General features: G+C 34.0%; 1 protein-coding gene across 3 annotated transcripts in view; it reads left to right on the plus strand.

Annotated features, from left to right (window-relative positions):
- The window catches only part of pip (heparan sulfate 2-O-sulfotransferase pipe), a 530,582-nt gene that overhangs the window by 359,143 nt on the left and 155,777 nt on the right, over nucleotides 1-15,662 (plus strand). The window contains exon 1 of one of the 3 annotated variants that reach the window (XM_074179051.1): nucleotides 11,047-11,240. The exons of the other annotated variants lie outside the window; for them this stretch is intronic. Within the exon in view, the coding sequence (XP_074035152.1) occupies nucleotides 11,197-11,240 (44 nt within the window). The 5' untranslated portion in view covers nucleotides 11,047-11,196. Of the gene's footprint in view, nucleotides 1-11,046; nucleotides 11,241-15,662 lie in introns of those variants that run through there. 3 annotated transcript variants of the gene reach the window in all.

A 15,662-nucleotide genomic window follows, 5' to 3' on the forward strand; every position in this document is an offset into this window, starting at 1 on the left:
CTAGATTTTATATTATTCAAATGTTTCATCAAAACATCTTCACCACTTTCATTCATAACAGGTGAGATGTCAGGATCCGAGGAATCGATGTGGGACGATGATGGTGTTTCGAATAGAGTTGTTCTCATATCGTCTTGAAGTGTGCTCGTGTCACTATTCACAGATGATACACTACCAAAAGATTGTTTTCTTCCTATTGGAGTACTCATGGGATAATTTGAAGTAGATTGAACAGTTCCATGATTTGGTGATAACACTGGTGATTTAGAAGTAGCGTTTGATGATAAAACATTCAATGGTTTCATTATGGGCTCGTACAATCTTTCAAGTGTCGTACGATTTTCAATATTATCATTCTTGATAGAGTTGAATTTCTGCCTGACAGCTTCTGTTGTCTCTACTAGTTGACGTTTCAAATTTATTTCATTGTTTTTATTTTCAGGATCTTTTTTTGTATTCATAATGCCCTTTTTTTTGAATTAAAGCTTAATTCGTTGGTGAAGTGACCACTACAATATTCAGTGATCGAATAAGTTCCAAAAACAAGATCATGGGTATATAAAACTATCGAATCCTTTGCGATATCTACCTTCATCTATTTTTCTATCCTTATCAATGACTAGAAATCCATATTGGTCCTCCCAGCATTTAACACACATCAATTGGAATTGTTTGAATGTTACATCGGGTGAAACATGATCTGAATAAATGTGATGTAAATTCGTCTCATCTTGTTTGAACATTATAATGAAATTGGTATTGTCACGCACTAACTGTTTGGGTACCCGTGAATATGTCTGTGCTAGATAAAAACAATCAACATCCTTATGACGTCCCATACAGAAATATGATCTAATAATATCTTGCTTTTCACATATCACATCATCGAAAATGAAAACAGAATTAGGCTTAGCGTCGGAGGGTTCCACTATTTCTGCATTATTGCTGAATGTATAAAAACCTAATCCTTTTATAGGTTCCAAAACACTTCGCAAGTACTGATATTTAGGTTGATTGAGTGATTTCGAATAGAGATACACATTTCTAAATCTCAGTCCTTGTGGATGTGTTAATAGTGATATCATTGCATTCGTCTTTCCACAATTTGAAGGTCCTATAATGAGTCCTCGAACTGATGATGGAAGTAGTAGACCATGTCTGAATACCCTTTGTCCATTCAATCCACAACCAAATTTCTCATCTAGATTATCTACAGCAAACTTTTCTTTCTGTTTTACAATGCGCATCGTGCCGTGGTTGGAGACTATATAAATGTTATTAGCTTATTCATTTCAATGTGTACCATCAAACGATACGGACGTATTGAAAGTGATCGTAAAATTAAAAGAGGTTGTGGTTTTGTTAATGATTTAATAAACAAACTTCCTTTCGAATTACATCTACCGGAGGTTATCAATACTGTGGACCGGGTACAAAATTGAAACAACGTTTAGCTCGTAACGACCCTGGAATCAATAAATTAGATATTGAATGCAAAAAACACGATATTCAATATTCTAAGCATCCATCCGATCTTGCAGCAAGACATTTAGCCGACAAAGAACTTGAATACAGCGCTTGGGATAGGGTTAAATCGAAGGACGCGAGTATTGGGGAAAGAGCAGCTGCATTACTTGTCACCAACATTATGAAAGCGAAAAGACATATGGGCATGGGTTGTAGTACCAATAAGAAAAAATGTAAGAGGAAACAAACGAAGAAAAATAAAATTAAAAAAGTTGCATTTGGTGCTGGGATAGTCCATAAAGTGCGAAATGTATTGAAGAAAGCTGGTGGGAATCAATTTGTGACGAATAATAGCAAAAAAGCTATCACTGTGGCATTGCAGGCGGCACGTAAATACCTTAAAGCTGCCGGTGGAAAGAAGAAAATCCGCACACCACGCATAATTCCTGTTCCCAAGATCGGTGGACTTTTACCATTGATACCAATTTTTGCTGGACTATCCGCACTAGGAAGTTTGGCGGGAGCCGCTGCTGGTATTACCAAGGCCGTGAATTCGGCAAAAGCCAGCAGAGCGGCTTTAATGGAAGCCAATCGTCACAATAAAACCATGGAGGCTGTAGCATTAGGCAAACGCGGAAGTGGAATATATCTCAAACCATACCGTAAAGGTTTAGGACTATATTTAAAACCATACAAAGCCACAAACAAAACAAAAAACTAATTGAACCCCTACCTCAGAGGCCTCTTACTGATCTCGATCTCAGTTATTATGCACAAAAAATGAAAATTCCACATTTTCGTGGTGTTTTTATGCGTGATAGATTACCATCTTCAGGTCCAAAACAAAACGAGACAGCTATTGTTAATTTAGATGGAATAAGTGGACCAGGAACACATTGGGTGGCATATAAAAAATGTGGGAAAGAAGTCACATATTTCGATAGTTTTGGAGATCTACCCCCACCATTGGAATTGACTCGATTCTTTCGAAAATGTTCGAATGTAAAAATCAAATATAACTATGATCGACAACAGAAATTTAATACAGTTCTCTGTGGTCACTTGTGCTTGCAGTTTCTCTCTAAATAATTTTCCAAATAAAAATGGATTCAACACCAAAACTGGATCGGGAGGCTATCAAGGGAATGGGGTTTTCACTTAGAATGTTTTCAAAATATGGTACCTTGAAAAAAATGGATAAAGTGATGCTTGCAAATATGCCTAAGGAAGTGATACTTGCATGTGTTGCACATGAGATTGCATATGTTTGGGAAAAGTTGCCTAAGCATCTGCAAGATGACATCGATATAATGAAACATAGATATTGTTATGAGCACCACCACCACGATCAAAATTCAGAATCGGATGTTAATGACGGTCCTATACCTCGGAAATCTATGTGTTGTATTTGTAATATAGAGGATGTGAATATTGGTATCAATAAAAATGATACTTATTACAATACAACACCTTCCAAAAAGTGTAAATTGTCTCAAATGTGCTGTTGCTGTGTACAATAATAAATTGAAATGTGTTTCAAAATATTCATCAGTCATGTCACGAAAGTTCGAGCTACAAGCTGTCGGGACAAGTGTCTTGAGTGCGGATTTTTTTCCACCAATTGAATTGGATAGGAACAGTCGTTATGGATTAGGACTTTTGGGATTCTATGGGTGCAATACAATCAATAATATAACTGAAGCTAATAACTTAGTTAGTTTTAGAATCAGTAATGACAACTCATCGATACCCCAAAAGTTGACAATTGAAATTCCATGTGGTGCTTATGAAATAGAAGAGATCAATGCCGTCATACAGAAACATATCATGTTCAGATTGTTTCATGATAAAAAACCAAATGATGTCGTTGCAGATGATATTTTCTATCTACACGCCAATAATAATACATTCAAATGTGAAATGCGATCCAAATATGAAATTGATCTGACACATCCAAATTCAATAGCAGAAATGATGGGGTTCGCTCATGAAATATTTCCACCAAATCAGATACATGAATCATCATTACCAATAAACATTACAACTGTGAGACTTATCCGCTTAGATTGCAATATAATATCTGGTTCATATATAAATGGTGAAGAATCCCACATTCTTTTCTCATTCGATATTGATGTTGAACCTGGCTACAATCTCACTAAAGAACCACACAGTATTATATATATGCCTGTCAGTCCAGAAGGTCGTCAATTGATTCACAACATTACAGTGCGTATTTTGGATGAAAAAAATAACCTTATCGATTTTGGAAGTGAAGAAGAGATTTTCATTATTTTGGAATTGAAGAAAATCGAATAACTGTTGTTATGGGTTTCATTTATAATAGACAAAATCGCATTGAACAATCCCAAACGAGTTGCACTATCAAAAAGAAAGGTGTGCATAAAAAGAAGCTCATTCCACAAGTGTATGCTAAACAGTTAGCACATAACGCTCTGTCTGTGAGTGATCTTAAATTTTTGAAATCGATTGGATTGAAAGTGAGAAAATAACAATGGTGCTCGAAACAAACAATGAAAAGTTGAATATATTCAATGAACCAGTGCTCGATCATTCTCTCATAAGTTTACATGAGCACACATATAAGCCCTATGGATCACCGCTATTCAGGAATTCGGATGAAATCAGAATTGCAATCAATAATCAAGATGTTATACTAGATATTGCCGAGAGCTTCATTTACATAGAAGGTAAATTCACCCCCAAAGATTTAGCGAAAACATGCTATCTCTCGAATAATGCAATTGCATTTCTCTTTGACGAAATTCGTTATGAAATGGGTGGTGAACAAGTGGCTGTTGTTAGAAAACCTGGGATAACATCTACAATGAAAACCATGATATCATTTGGACAATCTCATGCTAACACATTATTGACATCTGGTTGGGGACTTTCACAATTGAAGCAAGATATCTTGGATACAAACAGTCATGTTTTTAGTGGAAAACTACCACTGAAATATTTGATGGGTTTTGCTGAAGATTACAACAAAAGTATCTTGAATGCCAAACAGGAATTGATTTTGATTATCGCTCGATCATTCAAAAACTCATATATAGGTGAGGTTGATGCTGATTTGGAAATAAATAAAATCGAATGGAAAATAAGGCATATTGTACCAGATGATAAACACAAGCTCAAACTTTTGAGTAGAATAAACAAAAGCGGTCTGAATGCCAAAATCAAGTTGGCGTATCGTATGTGGGACCTCTATGAACTACCATCATTACGTGGGACTTCTTCAGACATATGGGCCATCAAAACAACTAACGCATTGGAAACTCCTCGTTTTGTCATCATCGCATTCCAAAGTACTACCACATCTGAAGATAGAACACAAGATATTACAAAATTCACAACTGCTGATATCAATAGTATTCGAGTATACTTGAATTCTGAAGTTTATCCATATGAGCGTTGGAATTTGAATTTCGATAAAAAACTTGATGCTCCTGCTTATTATGCTTTTGAGAGTTTCCAGCGAAGTTATTATGATAAAGATATGAGTGAACCTCTGATGGACATTGGACAATTTAGAGAGAATCCACTATTCGTCATCGATTGTTCCCATCAACCGAATGCAACAAAATCATCAACTATTGATATAAAGATTGAGTTTGAGACGAGGAAGACCAAGTTTCCAGACAACACTAAAGTATATGCATTAATTTTGCATGATACAGTTTTAACATACAATGCATTGGATGGTTCAGTTCATAGCAGATATTGACACTTTTTTTTCACTCTATCATGTACTGTTTTATGATCTTTTTTTTTTATTTGTAACTGACTTATATCATGTATTGTATTTTATATCATATTTATTGTTTTGTAATCATTTTCTATTGTATTTCATCAGATTTAAATAAATAAAACATGAAAATAATACAAAGTTTTTTATTTGACATTATTTAGGATTTACAGGAACATACAGACTATCTAAAATAACTTCTTCCTCATAATCATCATTTTCGCGACCATCTTCAATTTCCTCTCGATTTTCATCATTCAATTCAAAGTGATGAATAATCCATTCTGGCAAGTATGGTTGGAGGCTATACAGGAATCTTCTTAGGTTCAGTTCAATCATAACCTCACAAAGTTGCCACAATTCCAATTCATTATCCAAAAATTTGTTGCAAACTTCTGCACCACTCCAATAGTTCTCAGCATCACGAAGGCATAATTCGATTTGTTTTTCATCATAGCATACACTCATATCATAAACGCTTGCATGTTCGGCTCCATCACCCAACACCTTCAATTTAGACGACAAATGTTGAACCGATGATTTGAGATCTACAATATCGACCCAATCTTGACTTGCGTACTGCATCCACATCTTTAAATGGTGGAACTGAAATCGAATAAAAAAAACAATAAGCAACCTCCAATTTTTCAGTGATATAATACTCACATTCCCATTTTACTTGTAGTTACAAAGTGAGTGTATTCAACTAAGTTAGTAATGTTTATATTTCCATATAATTATCATCTAATATATGAATATTAATAAAACAATAAGAAATTCATTATAATTACTATTATTATTCAATCATATTGAATTTGACTAGAGTTATCGTTTTCACACCAAAAAAACTTTGTAAGCTATGACCTAAAGAAATTCACTATGAATTATTACTATTATTCAATCATATTGAATTTGACTAGAGATCGCGTTTTCATGCCAGCAAAACTTTGTTGGCTCTGTCCTAAATACATCATCGTATATTTACCACCTGATGAGTTGATACAAGATATATCGTCATCACTGAATTGCAACGAAATACGTTTTGGTAGCCATGTTTTAAATAATTTATCATTGCTCACATCTTGCAAAGTTAATAAAATTGATTTACCAAATCGTGTAGAATAAGTTGACATATTTTTAATTATGTACACTTCATCAATTGGCAATGATGATAAGGCCTTTTGCTCTAGTATTTCAACCTCCTGTACAATCAAATTATTAATTTTATTCAAGTCTACTTTTGAAACGGACATGATGAAAATATATATGAAAATATAAACAATTTCCAACAGACAAATACACTCACCGTCTTCCTTCTATTACGAACTGAATAACACTCTACCAATTGCTAACTGCTGCAGATATATTCGTCTACTGATTTCATAGTGTGCCAGGCATTTCTTTTATATTAAACAGTGTGAGTCACCCCCACCATGAAACCGTGAAAGATTCACCTTGCTAGTTGCTATCCACTAGAGATGCCTGACGTCACAGCCAAGCCCATCTCCCAACTTGATGCGATAACAGTTGCCGGTACGAGCAAGCAGTGGTCGTTGCGGTCTCGGAGAGGGTAGACGCTAGGCAAACGGTCCTCGGCTGCCGTTGTGTCACCATCGATAGCGGGGCTAGAGCGAACCTTCATCGCTTCGGGAGAGGTGAGGGCAGACCGATGAATACGCATTACTCTGCCACACGTCGTGAAGTGAACATGTCGCTCTCTAGCCGTTGAACGGTTATTGCTGTGACGTCACTCCACTACTAACTTGGTGCCCTAACACCGATGGAGCATTTATTACTTGGAGGATCTTCGAAGTATGCAGACGTATGTTTGTACATAGACAAACAAGCACATGATGAAACCCTGTACCGTGCATTCTCCTACACACACACACACACACATAAACACACAAAATCTCATATGAAAAAAAAATCTGAACGATCCATGCACCAGACACTTCAAGGTCACAACGCCTTGACTTCACTGCACAACAAAAAAAAACTTCACCAAACAACAACCAATAAAAAAAGCAATTAATACGTCATAGTGGTGGGGGGAGGCCGAGAATCAGCTGTAAACAACTACTGATCCATTTTTTTCCTAAAAATCATTATTTTTTTTGGATTGCTTACAAACAATGTATTCGTTTATAATAAATTTATCAACAATAGCAGTGAAAAATAAAAAAAAATATCAAGTAGTTTTTAACCATGAGATATTGAAACAATGAAAATGAAAAAAAATTATGTATTTTTTTAATTTTTAATTTTCAATTGTAGAAAATAACAATTTTTTTGGCAACGGTAATCTATTTTTTAGCTTATCAAGAATAACTTCACCAAAAGAAAAAATTCAGGGTTTTAGTTTAATAATTATAAGGGTTTTTATATTAACTTTCAGTTCAAAAAAAGTTATTGATTAACAAATGCATAATTATTGTTAAAATTGAGATAAAAATTTTTTGACTGCGTATTATTGTTTATTGATGTTTCTCAACATTACATGAATTTTTTCACTCCTTAATATTTGCACTTAATATGTTTAAATAATTTTTTTGTTTTTATGTCAGAGTGACGGAATGCGCGGAACCCAGACTACCCGTTTTTGGCTCTATTTTCAGGGCTCTGTAAAAATTATAAATAATTGAGGTACAGTTTCGGGAGTCGGGACTTTTTCAACGAAAGTTTGTTGATCTTTTCAGATCTTTTCTCAAATTTCTAAAATTTTGAAAGTTTTTCGAGATATTCAAGAAAACTAAAGTCCCATTTTTTTTCACTTAATTTTTTATAACTTTTGTAATTTTTTTCAGTGCCTTTTCGGACCTTTCAATGAATTTTTTGTTGAAATTGCCGCTAACATAATAAAGTCAATTCCTGCAACGGCGGACACGGAACTCTTAAACTATCGTAATTTCCCTACCCCAAACAGTTCATTCTTTCTATCTCCGGTCACAGAACATGAAGTCCTAACTACCATAAATAGTCTAAACAACTCAGGTTGCTTGGATTCTTACGAACTGAACAGCTTCGTCATCAAGGAAGTAGCTGATATAATTGTAAAGCATATCACCTTCCTCATAAATCTGATTTTCTTGTCCGGTATCTACCCGGATGCTTTCAAAATATCAAAAGTCTTACCTCTTCATAAAAAAGGGAACCTTTCGGATACGAATAATTATCGACCAATAACTATCATCTCTATCTTCAGTAAAATAATCGAGACTCTCCTGAAACAGCGTCTATACAACTATTTTGAACAAAACAGGTTTTTTACCCACTCACAATTCGGATTCAGAAGAGAGAGATCAACATCGCAAGCTGTTCTCAAGGTGGTGAGTGATGTGGTCGAGGGCCTTGAGGAGGGTAAGATAACCGCCATCACACTCTGCGACCTATCTAAGGCGTTTGATTGCATCTCTCACTCTATTCTTCTGGATAAGCTGCAGTTCTATGGAATAAGAGGTGTAGCTTTATCGCTCATTGCCTCATATTTAACAAATCGTTTACAAGCTGTCACATATAACAGCTGTACATCTAATTATAAACCTATCAAACATGGAGTGCCCCAGGGCTCAGTCCTCGGCCCTCTATTGTTCATCATTTACATCAATGATCTACCTAATTTTTTACATCCCTATAAGTCAGTTTTATTTGCTGACGATACTACGCTCATCTTTTCAGGTGACACCTTGCCGGATTTGCAACAGTCTGTAAAAATTTCACTCTCAAGTGCTGAAACGTGGTTTTCATTAAATAAACTAAAACTGAATAATGAAAAAGCAAAGAATCTCACCTTTTGTTTGTCTAGTACTATGTCGAGTGATAACAGTGTGAAATTGTTAGGCATAAACATAGATAGTAAATTATCTTGGCAAAATCATACGGATGACCTACGAGGTAAATTGGCCAGCTCAATTTTTTTGCTTCGTCAACTGAAGCCAATTACAAGTTTTCCAACACTCAAAAATGTATATTTTTCATTATTTCACTCTGTCATTACTTATGGGATTGTACTCTGGGGGAACGCCTCTAGTGCTGTAGATATTTTCCGACTTCAAAAAAAAGCAATCAGGATACTTGCCAATGTGAGTTTTCGTGATCAATGCCAGCCCCTTTTTGCCCAATTACGCATATTGCCTTTGCCTTCATTATTCATTTTCTCGGTTCTGCTCGAGATCCACAAAAATCGAATGTGTCTGCGCAAACAATCCGATATTCACAATCATTATACCAGAGCTGCAGGCAATATTCGTACTGATCGTTTTCGCTTAACCAAATCACAGAAAAACTCTCTAAATTATAATCTTTACAACCTGTTACCGCAGGAATACAAAATCCTATCAAACAATAAATTCAAGAAGAGCTTAAAAGAATTTTTACTAACTAATTGTTTTTATTCTGTCAGTGATTTCATGGAGCATTTTCGACATCGCTAGTGTATTTCTATGGAATGCACTCGCCACTGCGACACTTTACAATAGCTAGTAGTAGTGTACTATATTTTAAAATTTTATTTTATCTTATTTTGTTTCTCTATGTGTTGTACTCTTTTTAGATATTATTTGGACTTACTACAAACATTATGTAATGTAAGGTAGTCAATAAACTTCCATTCATTCATTCATTCTTCCCTCAAACTTTATAGGTAAAAATACGAATCTAATGACACCTTGGTCGTAATTTTTGGACCCGTCTGTAAAATTTCACAAACAAAAAGTACATGTATACCAGACTAAAAATTCTACCTATGGACTCATTCTGACCATAGTTGTAAGATGAAAGGGTACTTTGAAGACTTCTGTATTTCTTGTTCTCTTTGGATTCACATTTAAACTCATAAACTCTACAAGTTCCGTATGAATTCTTTATCTTCATGACGGAAAAAAAATTCAAAGGCAGTATGATCAGAAATGAAATACGTAAATACCACACTAGAAAGAGAACTGACATTCGATTACTTAAACCAGAAATAACTAAAAGTAAATAATTTTTCAAATATCTATTAATAAAATTTTACAAGTGATTTGAGAAATGAAGCGCTGAATATGAATTGATTCAAAACTCAAATCAACAACTTTTTTGTTGCAGAAAGTTTCTACTCTTTCGATGAATGATTTGGTTTCTTTTCATATTCAATTAGACAAGTAATACTCATCTTAAGAAGTCTTGAGAATATCGTGTTAGCCGTTGTCATGTCATTCTATTTTATTTAATTTTTAGTATAATTTTGTTGTCTACTGAGTAATTTCATATCAATACCTATTCAAATATTAGTTTTTGGGCAGCACCAGTGAAAAATTATTTGTACATGGACACAATTTGTCAGGAAAACATGTTTTCTTAAACAGAAATATTCTTTGTTCATTTTGAATATGGTTCCATTATGCATAACCATGCTGCGTGGAGCGAATTCTTTGACCCGAGTCACAAATTTCGACACAAAAATCGAAGATGATCATGTTCACGTATTATTCGTGACCTCTTCGTATTATCGAGCACGGGCACAATTGTAATAAGTATGAAAGCAACTCGTGACCCATATTTGGTGAATAAGCGTGTCCTAGCGTCCAACAACATGCAGATTTTGCGGAAGTACAGAGCCCGCATCGTGTTAAACCGGTAGATGATGACTAAACTAAAGAGATTGCTCATGAGGAGCATCTCGGTCATCATCGGATATCACGAATGACTGAAAGGTTCACTCATTTGAGGTCTACGAAAATGTCCGAAAACTTTCCTCACGAATGCAAAGTGAGACTAGGTGATGCGGATGGAACTAATGGAAGAATTGGATTTACCTACAGAACGTCCGTTCAACTGACAGTTCTTCGCGAGCGCTCAAAAGAGATCATCTCGCTGGTGATGTGCTAAATGCATGCGGTGTTGATTCGAAACATAATGTTGTAATGTGGTCGATTTTGATTTTTTAATTTTAGACTTTTTTTATTGTTAGTAAGAAAATGGATCCCTTTTCCAGATACAGAAGGAATTTCTTTCCGAAAAGGTAAGGGGTTTAGGAAAAATTTAAAATGCGTTAAGTGATATTATTTATATTATTGACGTTATCTAATTTTTTGTAGCATTACAGGCCTATATATAATTTTTTAATCGATTTTTAAATTCCATTTATTTTCTGCCCCAAATATTCTCACAGTTTTAGTGTTTTTACAGGATTTGTCATGAAAAATTTAACAAATTCGCTCGATTATAAAAGTGCGCCTAAACTCTTGATGCATTGTTAAATGTCATTGAAATTATATGGTTGTGGTGCTAAAATAGTTGATGTGACATAATGTGTAGGTATAGTTCAAGTAAACGATATTGTGAAACCTACATGCCAAACTTTCTTCGGAAGCCTCTGATAATTCCTCTTCCATATTCTCTGTTTTACTATCACTGTCGTCATTTAAATCAATAATGAATTTATGTCCACTATTAATATGAGAGTATCCAATCTCCATATAGTCTTTTCAACTAAAATTACTTTTTTAATCCTTTTCTGCCAGTCTTCTTCGGTAATATTAGATACTTTTTCAACTAGTGCTATTACCTTCTTATCAAATTATTTTTAAGCCCAATGCTTTGTTTCAATTTTCCCCAAATCAACTCGATGGGATTGAAAACATAAAAATAGGGGGGAAGTCTCAGTATGGTATGTCCATACTTTTCAGCAATACTCTCAAGGGCATACACTTTTTGAAATGTTTTTGTTTGTAAAACTTCAAGTAGTTGGTTTTTGGTATACCTAGTTATCTTCAAAATACAGATTGTTATTCATTGAAAAACTTTGTATTTCATCTTTCCTCGAATTTTTAATCGGTACTTTGATGAGCTGTCGCGAATGATAGAAAGCGTTGTCAAGAACTATTACACTATTCGCATCCAAATTTGGGATCAATGTGTTTTCAAACCATTCCTCAAAAATATTAGCTTCCATGTTCTTATGCAGTCCTCAAGTTTTTTTCTACATAATTTTAAAGAATTCGTAACCCATCCTTTACTTCCTCCGCAATGCACAATGATTAGTCGCGATCCTTTGTTTGCAGGCAAGTTAGGCGTACACATTCTCCAACCATCAGTCCACTCTTTTGTAACTCTGTCGTGAGTTTCATACCAAGTTTCGTCCAAATAGAAAATTTGTCGTTGTTTTTGTCTAATTTAGTTATTTGTCCTAAGTATTTTTTACGCAATTCCACTATTCTTCTGCTTTCTATAACTGCTTGACGTTTCTTTATCCAATTCTGAAGAGTTTTGTCACAGCTCACGTTATGGCCGGAAGTATTCAATTTCTTCCTTATGATTTCAGTTGTAGGATTCTCATTGCTTTTGTAACAAGTGATCTTGAAGATGATCACTTGGTGATCGAAACACGTGTCGAGGTGTTAAAAATAACGATTTGGTGTTTGGAAAAACTCCAGTGATATTCATTACTACACCAAAGGTTCCAAACAGTGCATCATGAAAACAAAACCGAATTCAATAATGTTTGTTGCTCTATTTGAACATTCAAACTACTTCGGAAAAAAATTTAGATGGAATCGAATTTGTTTCAAATGTTTTATTGCCATTTCGCATGTAATTCAAAAGAAGGCTTTGAGAACCAAATGGAAACAATATGAATGCAATAGGTAATTGGATGATTTGTTAATTTCATCATTGTTCAAGTTGACTGATTAAATGAATTAAATGAAGAAATCCAAGGATTTGGCAAACTCACATCGATATAATTGAATGAATTTGATGAAGGTGCATGGTTTTGATGGCCTTGTGATGATGTGTTTATAAATTTTGTAAAATAATGTTTCCAACGAACAAAATAGGTTTTTTTCATAAACAAATAAGAATTTACATATATCAACTAACAATTTGAGGAAATCAGTTAATTGAATTTTTTGAATCTTTTTTTAGATATAGTTGAACGAATTGGAAAAATTAACTTTGTGAATCATAGGTTAACGTACTCATGCACATGGTGTGCAGTTATAAATTCAAAGAAGAACCCCTTCTGGACGACCAAATCTATATAAGAGAACTATCTAAATGATACTTATTGAATGTTGATTCATTTCCTTCTCAATCCATCAATATGGTAAAATCAAAAATATTATTGAATTAGCTTTGAAGTAGGTAGGATATATTATATTATTATTAAAATAGATAAAATATATTATTATTAAAATAACGCATTATGTTAATGAGCTATTTCAATTCCTCAGTTTATCATTTTACTTAATGGAATTGTACAATAATTTGTTGATATATGCCTGAAACTCCGACATTCTAGGTGGAATGAATAAATTTATTCTAATAATCATCGGTTAGTGAACCAATAATTTTTTCTGGGGAAAGGTTGGTTGGGTAATAGAATCAATTTTTCTTTAAAAAAACTATTGTTTTTTGCCGACCTTTCAAATTTAATTAAATTCTTCTTCAGGGCTCGAAAAGTATTTTCTTCGTGTTAAAAACTATTTTAAAAACCATCAGATATAGGTATTAGATACATAAAAAAATAAAAAACATTGCAAGAACCAAATTTTCGAAATAAATCATACGAATAAAACTACTTTCCGAGCTCTGAAGGAGACTTTAATTAAATTTGAAACGTCGACAAGAAAACAATTGTTTTTTAAAGAAAAATTGATCCTGTTACTCAACCAACCTATCGTCCAAATAATTATATTTTTTCTTTTTCTTTCACTGCCCACAACTTATCATATTTATACTTAGTAGGATGATGATAGAAACTCACCAGGTAAACTTACCTGTCATAACTTCTAGATTATTTCTTGGTATATGAAAAATTCTATTCAAACATAAAAATTCCTCTCCGCCAGTAGTTTTTAAAAAATAAATGAAGGTAAATAGCATAGTAAGCAGATTGTTTCGTTCAATACATAAAAACGATGAAAAGTAGAAGGCTAAGGAGTTTTTACAGAGTGTTACGCGATTGATCGCGATTGAAATTGTTTTTTTTTTTAATTTTTCCTGTTTTAAAGTCATCTATTTTTCTTGCACTCTACAGACCTATATATGATTGATTAATGGATTTTATGAAATCCCATTGCCCTAAAAATACGTTTTACTTTCATATAAAAATATTTTTTTCAAATATTGATTGGTTTTTACAGGATTGTTCATGAAAAAATAAATGAAAATGCTCAATTCTCAAGTATGCCTTCACTGTTAACGGAATGCAACAAACCTCTACTGAAGTTTCCATTTATGAGGTTAAATATACCAAGTTCAATTGGAATATTTCCTGAAACCTGATGAAAGCTTGACTTGTTGAGTCAATAGCTGACCAGTCTAAAAAATAATTTGTAATTGATCACAATTTAAAAAATGATTGTCAATGATGGCCATATTAGCAAAAATATATATAATGGAAATCAATTCAATACTAACAATTTAGCATTTTATTCTGCTCATCTCATTGTCATTTGTCATTCTTTATATGCCATACTTGTCTATTTTCTTCTTCAATTTATATATAGTGTGTATTTTATCTACAGGGTGTTTCAAATTCGATCCTCACCATTGGGATCTCGGAAATACTGAGAGATACGAAGATGTTTGAATTGGGACAAAGTTGCGCATTTGCCTTACTAACAATATGCCGTTGAGAAAGTTCTGAACAAATAACAATAATTAACTAAAATGTAAAAAAAAAGTTAATCACAGCAAATGCTCAAAATCCTGGCCTTGTTTATGATAACACAATTGTACCCTTCTTCGAATATTATTTACTGCACGATTAATTTCCCTCCTCCTCAATCTTCCGAACTCTTTAACAATGCTATGTTGAAGGTTCTCAATATTTTGATATTTCCTCTTACCATAAACTCTATTTTTCAGTGTACCTCATAAGAATGTGTCCATAACAATTGAGTCTGGAGACCTTGCTGGACACCTCACCGGCCCATTATTCCCTACCCATTTATCACCAAACCTTTCAGCCAGATAATTAGATACTCGTCTGGTAGTGTGCGGTGAAACCAGATGTTGTTATAGTAATCCGAAGGTAGATCATCCAAACAGTCTTCGAAAATCGACATTAAAAACTGGCGATAGGTTTCTCCATTCGGAATTCCGTCAAATAAATGAGGACCCAAAATTCTATCTTTGTAAATTCCTGCCCACACATTAAAACTAAGTCGCACTTCAGGTCGAATTTCTCGGAACTGCCTGGGCTCCAAATGTGTTCGTTATTTCGGTTGAATATCCCTCAATTCGTAAAAGTGCTCTCATCTGTCCAAATTACATTTTCCAGGAAAACAGGTAAATCAGGTATTCTTATTAGCTAGCCAATTACAAAGTTCTAATCGTCTTTCGGGATCACCCGGATGCAGTTTTCGAGATATGTGTATTTTGTAACATTTTGAGCCGCTTTTTTGAGATGTCTCTAAGCATTGTATGACAAATATTT

Source organism: Leptinotarsa decemlineata, unplaced genomic scaffold (assembly GCF_025532065.1).
Source record: "Leptinotarsa decemlineata unplaced genomic scaffold, Ldec_3_MD MMD2_tig00004307_RagTag_RagTag, whole genome shotgun sequence".
In the NCBI taxonomy this organism is placed as follows: domain Eukaryota; kingdom Metazoa; phylum Arthropoda; class Insecta; order Coleoptera; family Chrysomelidae; genus Leptinotarsa; species Leptinotarsa decemlineata.